The 18,421-nt window shown below is 50.7% G+C and overlaps 9 protein-coding genes across 9 annotated transcripts; 4 read left to right on the top strand and 5 right to left on the bottom strand.

Annotated features, from left to right (window-relative positions):
* Positions 1-227: 227 nt before the first annotated feature.
* On the top strand, positions 228-2,072 carry BDZ99DRAFT_410387 (uncharacterized protein). The gene is made up of 3 exons (XM_033716584.1): positions 228-789; positions 846-1,492; positions 1,583-2,072. The coding sequence occupies exons 1-3, from the start codon at positions 556-558 to the stop codon at positions 2,055-2,057; spliced, it is 1,356 nt and encodes a 451-aa protein (XP_033581037.1). The 5' UTR covers positions 228-555; the 3' UTR covers positions 2,058-2,072.
* A 977-nt stretch (positions 2,073-3,049) lies between these two features.
* BDZ99DRAFT_380085 (hypoxanthine guanine phosphoribosyltransferase) lies at positions 3,050-3,759 on the top strand (the record flags this gene model as incomplete). The annotated part of the gene is made up of 3 exons (XM_033715176.1): positions 3,050-3,159; positions 3,236-3,658; positions 3,717-3,759. Coding segments are annotated over 3 exons (576 nt in total), but the record flags the coding sequence as incomplete, so codon positions are not given.
* Positions 3,760-4,190: 431 nt separating this feature from the next.
* BDZ99DRAFT_567761 (uncharacterized protein) lies at positions 4,191-7,631 on the top strand (the record flags this gene model as incomplete). The annotated part of the gene is made up of 3 exons (XM_033727724.1): positions 4,191-4,838; positions 4,883-5,181; positions 6,230-7,631. 3 exons carry the CDS (start codon positions 4,191-4,193, stop codon positions 7,251-7,253), a joined length of 1,971 nt encoding a protein of 656 aa, XP_033581035.1. The 3' UTR covers positions 7,254-7,631.
* A 473-nt stretch (positions 7,632-8,104) lies between these two features.
* On the bottom strand, positions 8,105-8,912 carry BDZ99DRAFT_459802 (uncharacterized protein). Its single transcript, XM_033719239.1, has 2 exons — positions 8,862-8,912; positions 8,105-8,801 (listed from the first exon to the last, which is right to left on the bottom strand). Exon 2 carries the CDS (start codon positions 8,587-8,589, stop codon positions 8,113-8,115), a length of 477 nt encoding a protein of 158 aa, XP_033581034.1. The 5' UTR covers positions 8,590-8,801; positions 8,862-8,912; the 3' UTR covers positions 8,105-8,112.
* BDZ99DRAFT_473189 (uncharacterized protein) lies at positions 8,617-9,233 on the bottom strand (the record flags this gene model as incomplete). Its single annotated transcript, XM_033721816.1, has 2 exons — positions 8,617-9,100; positions 9,211-9,233. 2 exons carry the CDS (start codon positions 9,231-9,233, stop codon positions 8,617-8,619), a joined length of 507 nt encoding a protein of 168 aa, XP_033581033.1.
* A 1,003-nt stretch (positions 9,234-10,236) lies between these two features.
* On the bottom strand, positions 10,237-10,951 carry BDZ99DRAFT_230977 (uncharacterized protein). The gene is made up of 2 exons (XM_033713507.1): positions 10,749-10,951; positions 10,237-10,678 (listed from the first exon to the last, which is right to left on the bottom strand). The coding sequence occupies exons 1-2, from the start codon at positions 10,749-10,751 to the stop codon at positions 10,343-10,345; spliced, it is 339 nt and encodes a 112-aa protein (XP_033581032.1). The 5' UTR covers positions 10,752-10,951; the 3' UTR covers positions 10,237-10,342.
* An 82-nt stretch (positions 10,952-11,033) lies between these two features.
* On the bottom strand, positions 11,034-13,324 carry BDZ99DRAFT_459798 (MFS general substrate transporter). The gene is made up of 5 exons (XM_033719238.1): positions 13,130-13,324; positions 12,893-13,080; positions 12,748-12,841; positions 11,791-12,698; positions 11,034-11,729 (listed from the first exon to the last, which is right to left on the bottom strand). The coding sequence occupies exons 1-5, from the start codon at positions 13,212-13,214 to the stop codon at positions 11,088-11,090; spliced, it is 1,917 nt and encodes a 638-aa protein (XP_033581031.1). The 5' UTR covers positions 13,215-13,324; the 3' UTR covers positions 11,034-11,087.
* A 659-nt stretch (positions 13,325-13,983) lies between these two features.
* BDZ99DRAFT_495627 (putative short chain dehydrogenase/ reductase) lies at positions 13,984-15,601 on the bottom strand. Its single transcript, XM_033723388.1, has 6 exons — positions 15,143-15,601; positions 14,924-15,090; positions 14,737-14,860; positions 14,561-14,681; positions 14,345-14,508; positions 13,984-14,286 (listed from the first exon to the last, which is right to left on the bottom strand). Exons 1-6 carry the CDS (start codon positions 15,294-15,296, stop codon positions 14,252-14,254), a joined length of 765 nt encoding a protein of 254 aa, XP_033581030.1. The 5' UTR covers positions 15,297-15,601; the 3' UTR covers positions 13,984-14,251.
* A 697-nt stretch (positions 15,602-16,298) lies between these two features.
* Positions 16,299-18,397, top strand: BDZ99DRAFT_410377 (putative cytochrome P450 oxidoreductase). Its single transcript, XM_033716583.1, has 6 exons — positions 16,299-16,482; positions 16,565-16,849; positions 16,918-17,077; positions 17,147-17,610; positions 17,662-17,696; positions 17,752-18,397. Exons 1-6 carry the CDS (start codon positions 16,325-16,327, stop codon positions 18,225-18,227), a joined length of 1,578 nt encoding a protein of 525 aa, XP_033581029.1. The 5' UTR covers positions 16,299-16,324; the 3' UTR covers positions 18,228-18,397.
* Positions 18,398-18,421: the final 24 nt, after the last annotated feature.

Below are 18,421 nucleotides of genomic sequence, written 5' to 3'. Positions count from 1 at the left end.
GCCCCGACTTGCGCAATGGGACTGCAGCTACGGGCCGATCATCTTCAGCAGCGCGGTGGAGGAGGGCGCCGTGTTTGTGCAGCCTGCATCAGTCTTTTCCATCGGCATAGCTGCGCTACTCGGGCCCCGTCTACAGAATCGCGGGAGGCGATCCGGAAGCCGCCGAGAACTCAAGGCTCACCCGCTCTTGGGTCCGCGCTGAGTACCTCCTACGAAGTACCTCGAACCCCAGATCCGCGCCGTGCACCTGCTGTTGGTGCCGACGGCGACCTCCTCGACTCTTGCGAGGCACTACTCACCTGCTGTCTATCTAATCGTCACAATTCGAAGCCCTACCCGTCGTAGCTCCATTGAACACCATATACCATGAAAGCACAGCTTCTGGCTCGCAAGTGTTACGGCGCAGAAACAACCCGAACTTTCACAACCCGAGGGCCCAGTTCCTCGTATTAACTGACCTGAAACAGTCAGGCAGCTCCACGGTAGGCGTCTGATCGCTGAGGCTCCAACATATGGCTACATATCACAAGTAACCGCAACGGCAGCGGCCTCAAGATGGACGACCCGTCATGCGTGGCCCTCGCGTTCCGGCGGCTTCCTTCGTCCACTGCACGCGCGGCTGCTCTCGATGCTTTGATCAATGAGCTCAACCACACTGAATGGCGGCAACTACTTGCAAAACTCGGTAGCGAAACATTCTGTGTCGATATCGTAGGCTCCCTACCAGTGGAGATTGTCATTCAAATATTCGGATACCTTGAAATCTCGACACCCTTTCAACTTCAAAGAGTAGGCACAATTTTCAGCAACATGCTAACCATCCAACGTTCTAACACATAGTCCAGGTCTCTAGACGCTGGCAGACAGTATTGAGCAGTCCTGACGTTCTAAGAGGCCTACTATGTCTGCAGGGCTTCAACATCGCCCTTCCAACTGGGCTTCCACTTCTCGGGGAATCGCCCGACGTCAGCCACGACTACTTGCATTGCAGGAAGACTGCGGAGGTCGTACATCGTTTCCAAACAGGAGCGTTCGCGAAGTCACTCATAGTAGGACTTCCTCCTGGCGTCGATTGCTCTGTCACCTACAGTTCCTTCGAGGACAATATTGCGTGGCCTGCATATGACAACTGCGCCGTCACTGTGTTGAATTTGCCATCCGGTAAATCCTTATCGCTCACAGGCGAAGCACGCGAGAAGATCGCATTAGTCGCGTTGAGTGACCAACTTGTTGCGTTCTTCACCTTCACAGGTATTTGGTATGCTTGCGATTTGGTTACCGGACAACGAAAGTCTTTTAGATTGCCATCTGCGCGTGTACCAGTCTTTTCCTGCCGGGGAAAAACCATCGCGGGCGTTTTGAGAGATGAAAAATGTCCTGGTAAGCATGTCGCTTATGTCTGGGACTTCGACAGGCAGAAATGCAGAACTTTCGATTTGCGCAAGCCGGATCGCAAAGACTTAAAAGCAAAGCCTACGGGCGAAACATTCACGTGAGTCAAGTCAATCACCTACCTCATAAAGCTTTGGCTCGCCGTTCCTATGCCTCGTCTTAATCTCGGTCGCTAATGACTTGCCGCTAGGTTAAACCCTCCTTCAGCAGTTCTAGTTGACCCTACTTCGGAGAGCCTCTTGATATGTTCAAAATTGGCATCAGAAAGCGATTCTCTTTGCTCAGATGCACTGCTTTATCACCGCTACAGTTACTCGGGTGACTTGATACGAAGTGGAAAAGTGAACTACATAGAGAAGAGCTCTGACGCAGTATATTTCAAGCCGATTGATCGACGAGGCCGCTTTCAGCTTTATTTTCGACAGAGGGCGATAGAAGAAGGCCGATTCTACCCTAGAGTATACTGTCTGCCTTACGACGAGTCGCGGGACTACTTCGGCAATGGTACGGTTGGCCTGGGTATGTGTGAACGGAATACGTGGTGGCTCGGCGCTCATTATCGGCTCAGTCTTACGTCTACTGGGCCGGAGCCAGTCTTAGGTTGTGTATTGAACAGGTATGTGTCTCAGCCCCTATACTGTACTTCCGAGCTCAATTCTCAATGAGGACCATCTTTTGACTGATTTCTGTAAAGCATGGCACTCAGACTCCTCCGCAAACTTAATTCAGAGCATGATTGGCTCAAGGAGCACGATCCACTTCAATTGAGCGGCAGATTTCTTGCCTTGACCGGCCGGCAGTATATTTGTATCTGGACATTCGACGAGGACATCAGTTTCGAGGAGATTGCTGCTGTCAATAGCGACCAGGCTCAGGGCGTCGAACTCGCGGCGTACGCCTGCTATGCAGGGGGTTTGGAAAGGCCTGAGCATTCGCAAATTCAACACCATGACGTTCAGGATCTCGTTTCTTAATCTAACAGCGTAGAGCCCAGTAGCATCATCAAGATAACTCTTGCGAAAAGTGTATGTACTGTATGTACATACATGCATACATACATAAGGAAAATAGGGTTCCCAGCCTAAAGCGGATATTCTAGCAAGACTATCCAAACATTTTTATTTAAACACGCTCTGTTGCGCTAAGTGATACTTCCAGGCCATGTATCGCGGATAACCCGCTGTTGCTCCCCCTGATTTAACTCGTTTTATGTGGTCGGAGCGGCTGTTTTTCCGGACCGCGTCTAATCCCGCTACGCACTAGCATATCGCGGGGTGAGTCGGATTTTTGGCAGGTAGGATTTTAGCAAACCACGAGCATCCGACTCCCCATTTCTATATGCCCGCTACAGACGAACCCCGCAAATACCATGGTCGAAAAAGTATACGTCTCTTACAACCAGGTACGCCTCTGCTCATACAAACACCTACCTACCCCACACTGCGTCCCGCGTACCTAGCTGCAGCATGGGACCTGCAACTCCCCGACGTCCTATCCCTGGGCTGAATGCATGCGCCTATTGTCCTACCTGCACCTCTGCTCCGCTGGCGATTGTGGCTGCTTCCAGTATCCAGCAAGCCAAGCCAGCATGCCTATTTACTCCCAATCACCCCGCGCCTGGGGCCCCGGTCAAGAATCCTGCTAAACACCTTCCGCGCAGGTCCATAAGCTCTGCCAGGCATCGGCAGAGCGGATCCTCGATGAATTCCATCCGAACCTCATGATCGCCATTGGCGGTGGAGGCTACGTGCCCGCGCGCATATTGCGGTACGTAGAACTATTATGGTCCTGACATGTGAACTTCCCGAACGAACACCCATCTAATTTCGCATGTACGCCATAGATCATTCCTTAAGAGGCCCGGCAGCCCCAACATCCCCATCCAAGCCATCGGGCTCTCCCTCTACGAGTCCCTCGGCACCGACGAGGTCGAGGAGCCCGGCACCAAGGTCACGCGAACGCAGTGGCTCGACCTCAGCAGCCTCGAGATGGCGAACTTGATCGGCAAGAACGTGCTAATTGTGGATGAGGTGGACGACACCCGGACGACGCTGGAGTATGCGGTGCGCGAGCTGCAGAAGGATGTGGATGAGGCGGCTAGCAGGCTCGGAAGGCTGAGCGAGAAGACGAATTTCACCATCTTCGTGCTGCATAATAAGGACAAGCCGAAGAAGGGACATCTGCCCACGGAGATTATTGGCGAAGGGAAGTATTTGGCGGCACAGACGGTTGGGGATGTGTGGATTAACTATCCTTGGGAGGCAACGTATGTGTAGAGTTTCGTTGATCAGCTCTATTGGATAGATGGACTAATACCTTGATAGGGACATCGACGAGCATGACCGTATGGCTTATGCGAAAAAGTAGAGTAAGGGTTAAGTAGACGACGAGTACATCAGCATGGCGTTACAGTGGGAAAGTTGTCTTTGAAGAATATAGATGCATACAGGGGTTGAATAACAGTTTCAACGCTGTCTTTATACTCAAACTGTCGATCGAGTCTTGTGAATAGGCTCTCAAAGATAAATACTAAATGTGTAGATGCGACTGTCGATTGCGCCGAATTCGAGATGGATGAGTGAAGTATGGGTAGGTAGACTCTTTTAAGGTACATCGACCCCTCAGTAATAGGTCTAAAGTCTTGATACCGGATCTGTGGGGTTTCAGTTTGGTGACGTTAGTATAATCTCTTATTTCGCAAATACGTCTACAAATTCCGGGCATCTTATTCTTTGGGCAGCAATTCAACTCTCTGGAGGCCACCTCAGAGAGTGCTACACCACTACACCACCAACACCATGACCGACCCTCAAGCCAGCCACATCTCCGTACAGAAGGGCAGGAAGCGGATGAAAGTTGCCACCAATACATCTTCGTCCCCTCCATCGTTCCGTTTTCTCAATCTCCCCCGAGAGATTCGCGACATCGTCTATGGTATGCTCATGGCGAATTCGAGGTGCGGATCCGAAGGTCTCTTCCATAGCCTCAAAGATCGTTATGCTCCAGAGGTACAGCTAAAAGAGCCTCGAACCGCCCTTTTGCGTGTCAACAAACAAATTGATGAGGAAGCGAAGGAAGCCTTATACACCAACAACGTATTCTCCGTGGCACTTGCTCAGAACGACCTGCGTTTCGTCAACGCACCGACGTACGGCGAATTCTCCTACGCTGGGGTCATCTCTGGCACATCCAAGGCGCACAACGACGCCTTCGACCACGAATTCGTCCTGAATGACAGGATCCCACAGGACCCAATCTCCTGCCAGCCCGCGATTCCTTTCGGGTGGGATCTCGCAGCGATTCGCCACCTACACATACAGGTTTACCTAGAACTCGCCGGGGTCGAGTCTGCTCCATCTGAACACTCCTTTTCAGAAGCATACACAACGATGTCAAAGCAATCATGGGAGAATTTTTACAAAATGGGGAAGTTGGTCAACCTCAGTGTAAGAATTCTCTTTCAACCGGATACTCCACCCATGCTCTACAGCTTCTGCCGCGGAAGAGGGCCAGCGCCGATGCAACTACGACACATGCTGAGAGAGCTGGTGGCTGCGGTGCCGCGAAGTGCAGGAAAGATTCGTTGGGGATGCGGGGATTGGAGGATGAACGCAAATGGTTGGAGAAGGTCGAATGCAGCGCTGAGCATTTCTACTTCGTAGAGGATACCCCATATGAAGTCGTGGACGGTAAGGCGCTGGAGAAGTTGGTCGTTGGTTTAGACGCAATCAGGGGCATCGATGCCGACTATGAGGCCGAATTCCCTACTGAGAAGGAGCTGAACTGTTCGTGAACATTCCCTACACAACACCTCCTCATAGAAGTCCGCACACTCTTTTACCGCTGTGTGAGGAGCTTCAAAGCAATTTCCAGCATTTCAAATAAGGGGAAAGTCCGGCCTTTTGGACAGTTAGTAATCTAATGAGATTACTCCATACAGCGTCAGCAGTGTAAAATCCTGAAGTGAAGCCTATATGAGCATCATAATGCTTAGTCATCTCGCCCCTTTTCTCAACCAAAGTCTGTCCTATACTCCTATCATGCACGTTTCTATCTTGTTTGGTTGTCCGGAAATGCATTAAGTGACCTCAGATCGTGGCATAAATAAATTACTATCACTAGTGCCGAGTAATTCACTGTTCTCGCTGTCGGCCCCTTCCTAGCCGTTTACTCAGCAGCTTCTTGTGTATATCTTTCCTCCTTCCGCTCAATAGCTAGCTTCCTCACCTTCATCAATACAACAGCTTTTGGCTACACACCTTGTGACGGAGTACGTATTCTTAGCCAGCTAGCCTACGGAGTATGGTACGGTTAGCTCGGCTACCTTAATATAGAACACGGTTCCTATACTTAGCCCACACAGTTCTACGGTACGGCTACGTAAGCCCCCACACACACAGAGTATACCAATACATCACTTACCTCGTTCAATGCATTGTTTCACCTCCATCCTCACCTTGTCTTGATCCGCTTCCCCTCTGACTGCCGCTCATCGCGAAAGGCTTGGTACACGCTCGCTTTTCTGGTTAGCGCGATTTGACAAATCCACGTGCCACCTATCCATCACACCCAACACTCTCTACTCTCCACTCTTTACCCACCCCAGCCCCACCACTGCTTTCCGACACACCCCATCACCTCCCTGCCATCGGAGCTCACGACCGCCTCTTAATCACTTCCACTACCTTACTCTCTTCACCCATACCAATGCAGCTCCGACCTCGTCCTGCAGCCAATGCCGTTGCGATTGCCAGCGCGCAGTCGCAATCCAAGTCTCCTTTTCATCAGGCTATTGGTTATACAGTGTCTTGTTGTGTGGTGCTAATCAACTATGAAGGAAACGCAAGCGGGACGACCACGACAGCACCCAAGGAGCCAAGAAGCAAACCCGCAAGAAGCGGCTAGCAAAAGGCAAGCGCACAAATGCAGTGAAGCCAAAGCCCTGGGAGCCATGCGGTCCCTTCAATTTCCTCGGACTTCCTCGGGAACTCCGCGACATGGTCTACGACAAGATCTTCGAGGAACTTCCAGAGCGCCACCCGTGGGGCAATCTCGTTCATGACACGTCTGGAGGGGAGTTCTATGAATGGCGTGGCAAATCCCGTCATCCCCGCTATGTGCCTGTCAATCTGAAAGGCCCAACCGCCGTCCTCAGCACTTGTAAGCAGTTACACGAGGAAGCGAAGGAGGCTCTGTATCGCGACCGCACGTTCGTGGTGACCCTCAACGAGAGGACCCGACGCTTTGATGTCGTACGACGCTACACCAAGCCGCTGGAATTCATTACGAGGTACGGCCCCTCGCACGCCGACGAGATCAAGCCCACACGAGCTGTCAACTATCAATGGGATCTCGCTTCTATCCGCCGCTTGGTCCTGCTGTTTGACTTTCCAGATTGGATGCCATGTGATCCATTGGAACATTTCGGCACAGCTGAAGGATACCTACTTCTCTCAACAGCCTCATTCGAAGCCTTTCGCGCCATGCCAAATATGAAGGAGCTACGCATAGGCATGACTTACGACGACAACCTTCCGCCAGCACTGCTGGGCTTCTGCATGGGTAGGAACAAAGCGCCTATCCGCATGCGAGAAATGATGCGGTCCTTGATTGCGTCGATCCCGAAGAGCGTCCACATTGAATGGGGACTTGCGGAGCAAGAGTATCGCGATATGTTTTGGAGGAACGATCCGGAAGATGTGGAAAACATGAACATCTTTGACTGGGGCACCGTGGAGGAGAAGGTGTTGAAAGGACTAGCGGACGAGTTCGAAGGTCTCCGAGGAACTGACATCGATTACTACGCTAATGATGCGGATGGGGAGGACAACGCGGACACGTCGGGCAAGAATAAGGAGTAATAGGGCGAGGACGACAGGCAGACTGATGCTTGTCTTTAGTCCGATTAGACGGCTAGTGTAGACTGGCCTTCAAGTCACTGCAGTGCGATATTATGGCGAGCTAAAGATGACGTGCCGGTCTCTGGACGGCGATATGGTGGTTAGAAACGAGTGCCTTGATTTACTTCTACTTCAACTCGAGATTTCCTCGATGTCATAGCTTGGGGACATATTGGACTTGCTTGCTTACAATGCGGCTGGTGCGGACTAAGTAGTGCCTGTCTCAAACATGTACTCACGCTCATGCAAATAGCATGAATGCCGAAACGAAACCTTGCAAATTTGAAATTAATTCTCGAGTACACAACCCCTTTTTTTCAGTAAATACATATCTGCGAGAAGCTCTACCTTTCTAGCCTCTCCATACGTCCAACTCTTGACCTACTGATCGGCTTAGGCTCGCATCGAGGCTCATTTCAAGTTCAAAAACTGCAACACGTGATTGGAAGCTTTCATTCATAAAGGGGACAAGCTGACTAAGCGTTATTTCTTTTAAGTTAATAGGATATGAAATTACTCCTCATGAATGAAGTGTCCTAAAACGCGCGGTAAGGTCACGACATGATATACTTATGGAAATTCGGAGAGCGAAGAGACATTGGGTGGTGATCAAGTAATTTGTAATAAAAAGCCTCTATCTCCTGTACGAAAATAAACATCACCAGGTGTTCGCCCGGGAATCATACTAAGACCCTCCGGTACCGTTAATGGTAGGCGAGCTGTTGACCGTTGTTAGTCTTGTAAGGACCTACAGTGCCCACTAAGACTGGAGAAACATGCCCAGGACTCAACTCACTCTTCAGTCCATGCATCGACTCGCTCACGCCCGAGCATTATGCTCGTTAGCATATGCTGCGTCTATCCCTCGCACACACACAAACTCGTCTGCTAGCTTGCGAAGCACTTCGCCAGCCACGAATCCCCACCAGCTGCCCTCCCGAGCACCACGGAACTTCGTCTCTTGCACTGCCTTCGTGGCCTCTACTTCCGTCATTCCCCACCAAAGCTCGACGTTCTCTGGGATGGTCGCAACAAGGTCCCGCACAAAGCTCCGCATGCGCATGGGAGCCGGTCCGTTGCCCAGGCACCAGCGTGCGAGATTCGGAGTACGCTTGTCGTCAAACGCTAGAGAGATTTGGAGGCTCTTCAGTCCCTTGAGCTGGTGGAAGCTTTGCAAGGAGAGATTGGACAAGACATCGTACGCACCCTCGAAGTCGGAGAGTCTGCAATGGTGTTGCATTCCCCAGTATCGATCGAAGGTACCTTCCGCGTCCCAGAGGTGCAGCTGGAGATCCATATGGCGAATGCCGGTGAAGTCGCAGTTCTAGGGCAGGCCACCAGGATCAGCATCTTCACGTCTGTATGCTTCATTGTCGTCGGCTTCGATGCCTGGGTTCGGAAGGACGTTTTCCTCGTGCTCGATTTTATTGAGGAGGCGATTGTGCTCGCGCGTTAGATCGACAGAGAAGATGTTGAAGCTATATAGAACTTCTTTCGCCTCCGCGTGGACTTGTTTGTTGGTTCTTAGGATAGCCGTGAATACTGGGTTGGTGTCGGTCTTGTACTTGCCCTCCTTGGCCTTCTTGTAATTATAGGCCTTGCTGAGCCAGACAGTCCTCGCGCATCGGTCGAAGCAGGTGATGGTTCCGTTGGTTCCCTTCCTTCTAGCAGTTCCGTTGGTCAAGAGCTCTACATAGACCATGTTCCTGAGCTCGCGTGGGAGATCTAGGAAACGGAACGGGCCAGTGGGCTCCCAGCGTTTGTCAATGCTATCGGTCTGGGCTTTTTCGAAACGTTTGAGTCTGAGTCTATGTCGGACTCAGAGTCGGACTCGACGGGCTCGCGTTTTCCCTTGCGCCTGCTTAAAATTAGCACAGTTTCGAAACGTCGGCCGATGTAGATAACAACATGTACTTACCTCAATTGAGAAGACCGAGCCATCCTGTTGATAGAAAAGAGCTCGCAATGGGGGACGAGAAGTGTTGGTGGTGTGTGGGGTAGACTAGTCGAGGGTGCGAAGGAGTTGCTTGTGGAGGAGGACTGCAGGTGATTGCAGACTTCTTATATAGTAGATTGGGTAGGGCAGGTCAGAAGTCGAATGCAGTGGTCAGGCCAGGCGTGAATGCGGCGGGCAGGTCAGGCGTTGAATGCAACGGGGCAGGCAACTCGCTGAATTCACCGATCCCAGAAGTTACAGGAAGGTCTTGGTCACATGCCGTCGAGGGCCGCCAAGACTATTGCTCGATTAGGCTCCTCCGTTCGGTGGATCCAGTGAACATTCTCTCATACGGCACTTTGAACACCGTAATACTAGATGACGGTTGGTGTAAAGATTTATTCTGATATATAGTTTTTATGAAACCTTGTATATAAGGCACTGAAAGCCCAGGATTGGATTGGAGAGGTGAGCTATGTTCGACCAATAGTTTTGTCGGAAGTAAGAAACTAGGATTCTGAGCCTGCTTTGGTGTCCTCGTCAACACACGCCATGTCGGTCGCTGTTAGGCTCTTGAATTGATCGGCCACTTCGCGCAACACTCCACCCTCAACGAAGGCCCACTCGTATATGAAGGCCTTGAAACCGAGCGCCAGTGCCTCCTCGCTGACTTCCTCCTTGCTCATTCCCCATCGAATCTGGCTTACACTTGTTGGAATCGCAGTCATCAATGTGCGAATGAACTCTGTTGCTTCGTTTGGCGCTGGTCCAAGGGCTCTAACCCAGCAACGCCAGGCAAGCTCCCGGCTGCTGGTCTCCTTCCAGATTCAGAATTCGTCGTCCTCACGAGCCAACGCAATGCGGAGGCAACGGAGCCCTTTCATGGAACTGAAACCCTCGTAGGAGAAGTCGCACTTTAGAGCCTTTGTATGGTCTGTTGAAATGTTTCCTAGCATGCGCCGATTGAAACCTTTCTCCGCGGAGTCTCGAAAATCCGATCCGCCTCCCAAAAGTGGAATTGGAGGTTCATGTGCTGGATTGAAGATAAGTCAACACCCTTAGGGAAGGCGCCCGATGAGACCAAAAGTTGAGCGTCACCGTTTGGGCTCGCAGTTCAGAGGTGTGGGTTCCAGCTAGTGAGATCGATTGAGAAGATGTTGAGAGAGTATAGAGCCTCCTTGGCCTCCATGAAGATTTGTTTGTTAAGGCGCAAAGTTCTTGTGACGCCCCTTCCTTTGATTTTTTCCATACGCTGACCGATGTTGAGACGGAAGATCCCCATGCCACCGGGGGGGCCGTTGGTTAGGATATTGGCGTACACCATGTCACGAAGCTCCCTAGGAAGATCGAGGAAGCCAAGCCTGGACGTTGAATTATAGAGACGGGGGCTCGTGATCTCCTTGGCCTTCGGCAGACTGTCGACATTGCTGTCCTTGCGTTTGCGCTTTCGCTCAACGTCAGGTTAGGTTGCATGAGCAGATTTGAACAGCATCGTCGACTTATCTAGACTGCGAAGCTACCATCTTGATACACACACGCCAGGAAAACCTAAGTATCAAAGGCGAAAAGCGATCCGTGGATTACGGTATATGTAGGTTTGGGAACTGGTGTTTGCAAGGGCGTTTGATTTAGGTAGGATTGACGCACGGACCAACGCCTCAATCTGCGTCATTCACGCGATTTTGCACATCAAACGACAATCAGCGTCTACGACAGACTCATAAATGTTTCATCTGCATATACAGTATTATGTTATTATTACTACTTTTTTACACTGTGTCGTTACTAGGTATCATCGCTTTACACCAAATCTATACATATAAAAAAAGAACGCATAGCCCGCTGAGGTTCGCGACCGACTATTTTCTTGACTGGTTGCTCATGACTTTCCGGAAGCTTTTAGGATTGCTGGCCGTCCTTGGTCGCGCAGTAAAGCTGTCGCGGGTGTTTACACGATCAATCTCATAAGGATTGTCGTAGTACGTATTCACGCTCCTCCTACTCCGGTTCGAGCGCGTAGACCGGCCTGTCTGTACACGGGACAGAGTCCTATCCAGTGGCGCTTGCCCACCAGTTTGGATGCTCTCGAAACGAGGCACTTCGTCTTCTTTTTCTGCGGCACCGTCGAGATCCGGGACTGCATCTTCTTTCTCGGAGTGGGAGTCTTCTTCCTCCTCGGATGCCGATACTTCCTCGCTGCCCTGCTGTCGGGCAATCATCTTCTTCATGAAAGCATCGGCCTCTGCGGAAAACTTGCAGCGCGCTCGGATCTGCTTGCCATATTTATAAAAGAGAAAGGGGAAAGGTGTGCAGGCTAAGGCGAGGAAAGCTGGAATGCTCGAGGCCCAATGAATGCCGAGCTTGGCATACATTTGGGTAGTAAAAAGCGGGAATGCAAAACCAAAGAGAGATCGAAGGACCGAGCTGGCTGCCAAAACGGAGGCCGCGAAAATGGTATATGCGTCGATGAGGTAGTTCATGACGGCCAAGAAAATCAAGACCTGTTCGCCAATGTTAGTGATCATCGATCAGACAGGCAATGGAACATAATCAAGTACTAACCATTCCGAACCCAAATGGTGCTCCGGCCATAATGCTGACTATCCAATGGATTGACGGGCTGTTCGTCCAGGCAAACCAAAAGAGTCCGATCGGGAGGACGACTCCTCCGATCAATCCGGGGGGCAAACGTGCCTCTGGTGCAGCAAATCCTCCAGCTTTGTCTGCCGCTCTGATGTACTGCTTGTTTCCAAAGAAGATTGTGTAGACGACGGCAAATATCATTCCGACTGCGACACCAAGGAAAGCCAGGCCACCAATACCCTCACTCCAGCCACGCTCTTGTTGATACACAATCGGAAAGGCGCCGAACATCATATACAAAGTACCGTATATGATGGCCAAGTAGATGGAGAGCAAAAGTACGATGGGCTCGCGGAAGAGTAGGATCCATGGCCGAGTGATAGCGGTCTTGAATGCAGTGCTAGCCGAGATGGGTCCAGACTCGACATCGGCGCGGCTGCGGTAAACTTTTCCAGTCGCCTTCGATAGAGCCTTCGCACGTTTGCGAAGGAGAACGGGAGGGTAAGTTTCGGGGATGAGAATTGCCCCTAAGATCCACAGAACTCCAGTGAAGATGGCCATCAGGCCTTCGACCCACCTCCAGCCTTCTGACTCGCCTAGGAAGCCACCAATAACGGGACCCAATGTAGGGCCCATGAAGGGTGCTGCCGAGAAAATACTCATAGCCAAACCACGCTCTTTGGCAGGAAACATATCGGCGATGACACCTCCAGCATTGGTCAGGGGAGAAGATCCAAATGTCCCGGCGAGGAAACGGAGGATGACGAGCGTCGCCATGTTATTCGCACCAGCGGCACCAGCGTTGAAGGCGGTGAGTGCGCCATATGTCGTGATATAGAGGATTTGACGGCCCCAAAGCTCGCTCATCGGTGCCCATAGGAGAGGCCCTATGTAAGGTCAATTGTGATGGCGTAATGCAAGCTGGGGAATGCCTACCGATTGCGAAGCCTAGAACAAAAAGCGAAACACCCAACGTGATGACCTCTTGCTCAGCACCAAATTCAATCATGATTTGTTTCACACCGCCAGTCTAAGACATGATTAGAAAACGTCAACTTCCACCACTTGTTCTAGTACTCACATATGCGGAAGATACAAACGCGACTGCCAGGGTAGCAATAGCTACAAGCATTGTGATCGACCATTTCTTCACCTGAGAGAAGAGCATGGGGTTCCTGGGATCATTATCGATCCAGTCAACGACATAGGGATCTTCCTCAGTGCCGGCGCCATCGTATTCCCACTTGAGGACTTCGGGTGTCACAAGACCTTGGCAATGTTAGGACGATCAACATCGCATTAAGAGCAACGTACTTACCTTGGTCAATGACGAGCTTCCAGTGCGGTACAGAAGAAGGGCCGCGGCCGGACTCGACATCGGTGCCGTCACCCTTTTTCTCCATGGTTGAAAGAAGACAAATGAGAGTAAAGAAAAAGTTCGACAGAGGAAATGGTAGGAAGGAGAGTGAAAATGTATCACGATGAGAAGGAGAAGGATAACTGGGATCAGAATTGGCCTGTGAAAATTTCCAGCAGGGCGCTTGGATCCCTTATAATCTCGGCGGCTGCGACACGTTTGAGTCCTGCTCATGGAGTTAGGGGTTTATCGTGGCGCAATGCCCAAATCATGACGTCGCCTTCACAACTTCAGCGGGAGCGGCCTAGCCGATGCACAGCGCCGCTTTTCTCTAACCGTCTTTGGAGTTCGAAGCCGCTTAGCCGGGGGTAACATGGCCACTGGAGCACATCCTCGGCAGTCGGATCGAGACGGGAGCCGGCCAGGTGTTTTTAGCTGCCTTTCTGGTGCAAGTCTAGACGAGCCTCCATGCGATTCGGCTTCGTACGAGGTACCGGCATCGTGGTGTCTTCCGCCGTTTGATGCCTGCGGCTCGCTTCGGAAGATCCGCAGCAAGGGCTCATGCCATGCATACTTCCTGTGGTGTAAATCGACGGAAGCAGGTTTTGCCCATCGGTCTTCGAGAAATCACTATCCAGTTCAGTGAGGTAAAAGAGTCTGTCGCCATGGGACATGTGTGCTTGTTCCGACATATATCACGGGTCTCGACCTCATCTTGCTAATATCTTGACCGCATCTTTCTGGCCTCTCAAGTGAGATTCTTTTCGTCTAGCCAGTTCTCAAAAGCACATCAGGGGTTTGAGGCTGCGGCACGTGATGTCTTCAATTCAGTATAGCGCTACTTAGTCAGTAGCGTCTAGTTATCGCCCACTCTTGCATAATCAACACAACTCTCACACCACCATGGTGGGGATGGGCACACGGGTGACGTGTCTAACACACAGACACAGGCTCAGCGTTGCCTCGGCTGGGTTAACGGCGATGTGTAGAACGGCAGGAGATCTAGGTAGGGGAGCAAACTGCCATTGGAGCTAGTCTGTTTTACCTCCTCCTTCAACATGCTTGTTGCCCATCTATATGCTCCTACGCCGAGTATCCTCCATCTACAGTCCAACGAGCTGTAAGGTTGACGGTTAGCTGTGGCAGCATAACATGACGGATTGTTCTCTGAATTACCTCCGGTCACATATGAGGCACTGTCGCTCAAGAGGAATACTATCACGTTGGCGATCTCTTTTGCCTGTCCCATGCGCCCTAGCTGGGTAGCGCCAGCCTGAACCTCTTCAATGAACAGACCCTTCTTCTCGCCGTCGCGGAATATTGCTGTATCGATTGGACCTCTGAGCAGCTCCGTTAACAGATAGCAAATCCACGTGTACAGAGATATCTTACGGTAGGACCGAGTTGATACGCACGCCTTTCTTCCCAAACTCTCCGGAAGCAGAGCTTGTTAACCCAATCACACCGTGCTTACTAGCCGAGTAAGCTGCGCTGTTTGGAAGTCCACGAATACCTAGAGAAAGTTAAAAACATAGAATCACCATGGGGCTTCCGGAAACAAAATATACCAGCAGCGCTTGCGACATTCACGATTGATCCACCGGGCTTCGCGATATGTCCTAACTGCGACCTCATGCAGTACATCACACCAGTTAGATTAACACCTATCATTCGGTCCCAGTCGCGTTGTTCCTAAGTCTCAAGATGAGCTTCCATGGAATTCAGCTTCACACCACCCTAGGGATTTTGACTTACAATTGTCTGGACCGTTGTTTCGCCATCTCCTCCAGCTATCCCGGCCACATTTGCTGCACCATCAAGCCTTCCAAACTCTTTTACTGTGTCTGAAATCCACCGCGATACATTATCCGCGTTGCTGACGTCGACTTTGTGGGTGGTTATCTTCGTGTCGAATTTGCGGCCTATGTGCATTAGCTTCTTTCCAACACCGAAAACGTTAGCGAAAAAACCTACAGCTTTCTTCAGTCTCCTTTAAGCCTGTTTCGTTAACATCGCAGATTGCGATGCCAGCCGCACCCTGTTCTGCTAACAGAATCGCGGTAGCTCGACCAATGCCGGATGCGGCTCCTGTCACAGTGAACACCTTGCCATGCATAATTGGGGCCATTATTGTAAACGGAGGGGTTGAAATTGAGGTAGAAGATAAGAGATACTAGCCGCCGTCTTGGAAAATGCAATTCTCAAAGTATGTATCCTCCTATAAGGCGTAGCGATGGTAGGTCGGCTTTACAAACATTTCACCGCTTCTACAATCTATTTATCGTTCCCTGCCTACAGAAACCTGTTGGTCCGGAGCCATTTCGCTAGAATTTTGAGCTTTTACCCGAGGGATTGATCCTTAGTTTTTGGTGAGGTGACTCTCCCACGACCCCGCTTTCCCGCTCCGCGCTCCTGGGTGTCTCTGCAGCTAGGAAGTCCTGTCGGGCCCAATAAGACATTTTAAGGAAGATATCGAGGTTTTTAGAGAAATTTGAGGCTTATGTAATCATGAATTCGTCCGAGCTGAAGAAGCATATTGCTCGGAGAGATGGTTTCAGCACGGTTTATTCCAAGATATGTTGCTATCACGCTTTGCTACTGATCACTAAAATACGCAAGTTTGCACTCCTCTCTACCATGTCTTTCTTACTTGCGGGAAATATTCAATCATCTAACTCTTCCTCTCCATTTCTTTCGAGCGTTTGCGTCGATAATGGAAGCTGGTCAAGAACCCCGCTAAAACGCTGGGTGGGGCTCATATGGCAGTTAGAGAACGTGCTCCGTAGTAGTGCAACGGGACTGCCGTGTCGAGTAAGCTGAGTCGACATCTTCCCTCCAATCGACAGCTTCAACTAGTCGCTCACCTCACACCGCCAATCATCAAGACTCATTCGTTCCGCTCGCCCATGGATCGCATAAGGCATGGTCAAGAGCTAATATGATTGAAGATCTACGTGTAGCTTCCAGCACCTGGACATGAAATTCAGCGAAGTCCCAGCCAACCCCGGACTCTCCCCAGATTTCCCCGGACAAAATCTGACCGATGTTGTACCGTGCTCACGCACGTGACCCCATTACAAGTATGCATATAGGAAGCGGGTCCAAAGTCTACCGGCGCAAGCAACTAGTACGAGAAGGCGGCCGACGGAGTTCAAAATGTCTTTTCCCATTTATATTGTGCTGTTGCTATTAGCGTATCCAGCGTACCGGCTCTTTAGGACCGGGAAGCGTCACCCCCGTATGCCACCAGGACCACCAACTGTACCAATACTTGGCAATGCGCTTCAAATCCCAAAGACCGGGTTGGGGAAAATGTAAGGCCCGAAAATACCAATACCCTTGTGTTACCACGCCCCTGCTGTTGAGCTCTCCTAGACAGGTCTGACCGTCAAGCAGGTTCAAAGTTTGGGCTGACATGTACGGCCCGATCTTCTCGCTGACCATCGGACCGACCAACATCGTCGTCCTTACCGACCGTAAAGCTGTCAACTATCTCTTGGACAAAAAGGGGAGCATCTACTCTGATAGACCCTTCAACTATGTTACCAACTACATAACTCACGGAGACCACTTGACGTTGGAGAAGCAGGGTGCGTCGTGGAGAGAAAAACGCATGGTGACCACTCGGAACCTGAATCCAAAGATGTTGGATGAAAAACATTGGAAGATTCAAGAGGCTGAGTAAGGACTCTACTTTAATTCTTCGAGGTTTCCTTCTTCATCCGTAAGGCAGCTAACATAGGATCAAGGGCTGTCGTATTCATGAACAACATCCTTAGAGACCCAGCAAGGATTTTTGATTATGCTAAACTTTACACACTTTCGGTCGCAAGCACTCTGATCTATGGTCAGCGGGTCGCAAGCCTGGATTCTTACTGGTTCAAAGGCTTTTTTGAATTAATGGAAATGGTGAGGAGGCCTTTTGCTAGAAAAACCGTAGGGGTCGTATTCGTACTCACTTACTTACCCTTTATATAGTGGCTCGCGATACAGGAACCCGGCGCAACCCCTCCTATTGATGAATTCCCTTTCTTGAAGTACCTACCAGGCCAATGGAAGAAAAAAGCAGATGAGTGTCGCTCAATGATGGACGATATGTGGGACAAGGCCCGCCGTGTCGTTGATGAACGCAGAGCTCTGGGGGATAAGAGGGACTGCTTTATTGACTCGAAGATCGAAGAATATACCGAGAAAGGCTTTCCCATGTCGCAACACGCTTTTAACAACCTGTTTGGCGAATTACTTGAGGCGGGCGCGGACACGACGGCGAACCAGATCTTGACACTTATATTAGCGTTCGCAAAGTATCCTGAGATTCAGAGACGAGCAAAGGCAGAAATCGACGCTGTGTGTGGAACTGAACGTGCTCCATTGTTCTCCGACTTCGAGAATCTTCCTTATATCAACTGCATTATCAAGGAGGGGATGAGGTGGCGTCCTACGTAAAGTCACCCTGCACTTTGAATGTCTTCCTTAGGTCTAACGAGAAACAGCGCGACAACCGGCCTACCACACATGTGCATTCAGGGTATGATCAACCCTTGTTCCCTAGTAGTAACTACGAGGCTAAATTATAAAATCAGACGACGAATACGAGGGCATGTTCATCCCCAAAGGTAGTATGGTCTTCTGCGGCATATGGGCGATGAACCACGACGCCAGCAGGTTTCCTAACCCCGACAAGTTCGACCCAGATCGGTATCTCAACCACCCCAAACTTGCCAACGAATACGCCGTGTCACCGGACTATAACAACCGGGACCATTACGGCTATGGCGCAGGCCGGAGACAGTGTCCTGGGATGCATCTTGCAGAACGCAACATGTGGCGTATCGCGTCGAAACTGCTATGGGCGTTCGATATTTCCGAGGTGGACAACCCAATCACTGGCCAGGTTGAACATCTCGATGAGAACGCGTTTACGTCGGCTATCTTGTTATGTCCGTTACCGTTTACGGTCAAGGTGGTGCCGAGGAGTAAGAAGCACTTGGCTCGTATCGAGCAAGAACTTGAAAGCGCCGAAGCGTTCTTGGCGGCGTGGAAGCCAGCACCGGCATGATAGGGGTGTGTGGATATGGGACTCCACGTGTTCTTCTACTTTTGTTTGTCGATTAGCGGTCTCCGAATGCTTCAGATCTCGAGGTGCAGGCTCAAAAATGTACACGAATAATCGGGATTCTATGGTTGGATCCAAGGAATAGAATGCTCCAAATCTGAGCTTCCGACCCTCAACCTCTTCATCCCCTTTCTCAT

This window comes from Mytilinidion resinicola (assembly GCF_010093595.1).
Source record: "Mytilinidion resinicola strain CBS 304.34 unplaced genomic scaffold BDZ99scaffold_4, whole genome shotgun sequence".
Lineage (NCBI taxonomy): Eukaryota > Fungi > Ascomycota > Dothideomycetes > Mytilinidiales > Mytilinidiaceae > Mytilinidion > Mytilinidion resinicola.
Note: the sequence above shows the minus strand (reverse complement) of the source record. Positions and strands in the feature narration are given on the sequence as shown.

Excerpts from the sequence above, each read along its gene's own strand:
- BDZ99DRAFT_410377 (XM_033716583.1), top strand. The coding sequence starts at position 16,325 with ATGTCTTTTCCCATTTATATTGTGCTGTTGCTATTAGCGTATCCAGCG. Across the intron at positions 17,078-17,146 it reads TTTTTGAATTAATGGAAATG|TGGCTCGCGATACAGGAACC; the intron begins GTGAGGAGGCCT and ends CCCTTTATATAG. Across the intron at positions 17,697-17,751 it reads ACCACACATGTGCATTCAGG|ACGACGAATACGAGGGCATG; the intron begins GTATGATCAACC and ends TTATAAAATCAG.
- BDZ99DRAFT_495627 (XM_033723388.1), bottom strand. The coding sequence starts at position 15,296 with ATGGCCCCAATTATGCATGGCAAGGTGTTCACTGTGACAGGAGCCGCA. Across the intron at positions 14,682-14,736 it reads GAATGTCGCAAGCGCTGCTG|GTATTCGTGGACTTCCAAAC; the intron begins GTATATTTTGTT and ends AACTTTCTCTAG. Across the intron at positions 14,287-14,344 it reads TGCCTCATATGTGACCGGAG|CTCGTTGGACTGTAGATGGA; the intron begins GTAATTCAGAGA and ends TCAACCTTACAG.
- BDZ99DRAFT_459798 (XM_033719238.1), bottom strand. The coding sequence starts at position 13,214 with ATGGAGAAAAAGGGTGACGGCACCGATGTCGAGTCCGGCCGCGGCCCT. Across the intron at positions 12,699-12,747 it reads TGTTCTAGGCTTCGCAATCG|GGCCTCTCCTATGGGCACCG; the intron begins GTAGGCATTCCC and ends GACCTTACATAG. Across the intron at positions 11,730-11,790 it reads CACCATTTGGGTTCGGAATG|GTCTTGATTTTCTTGGCCGT; the intron begins GTTAGTACTTGA and ends ATTGGCGAACAG.
- BDZ99DRAFT_459802 (XM_033719239.1), bottom strand. The coding sequence starts at position 8,589 with ATGGATCTCCAGCTGCACCTCTGGGACGCGGAAGGTACCTTCGATCGA.
- BDZ99DRAFT_410387 (XM_033716584.1), top strand. The coding sequence starts at position 556 with ATGGACGACCCGTCATGCGTGGCCCTCGCGTTCCGGCGGCTTCCTTCG. Across the intron at positions 790-845 it reads CACCCTTTCAACTTCAAAGA|GTCTCTAGACGCTGGCAGAC; the intron begins GTAGGCACAATT and ends CACATAGTCCAG. Across the intron at positions 1,493-1,582 it reads CCTACGGGCGAAACATTCAC|GTTAAACCCTCCTTCAGCAG; the intron begins GTGAGTCAAGTC and ends ACTTGCCGCTAG.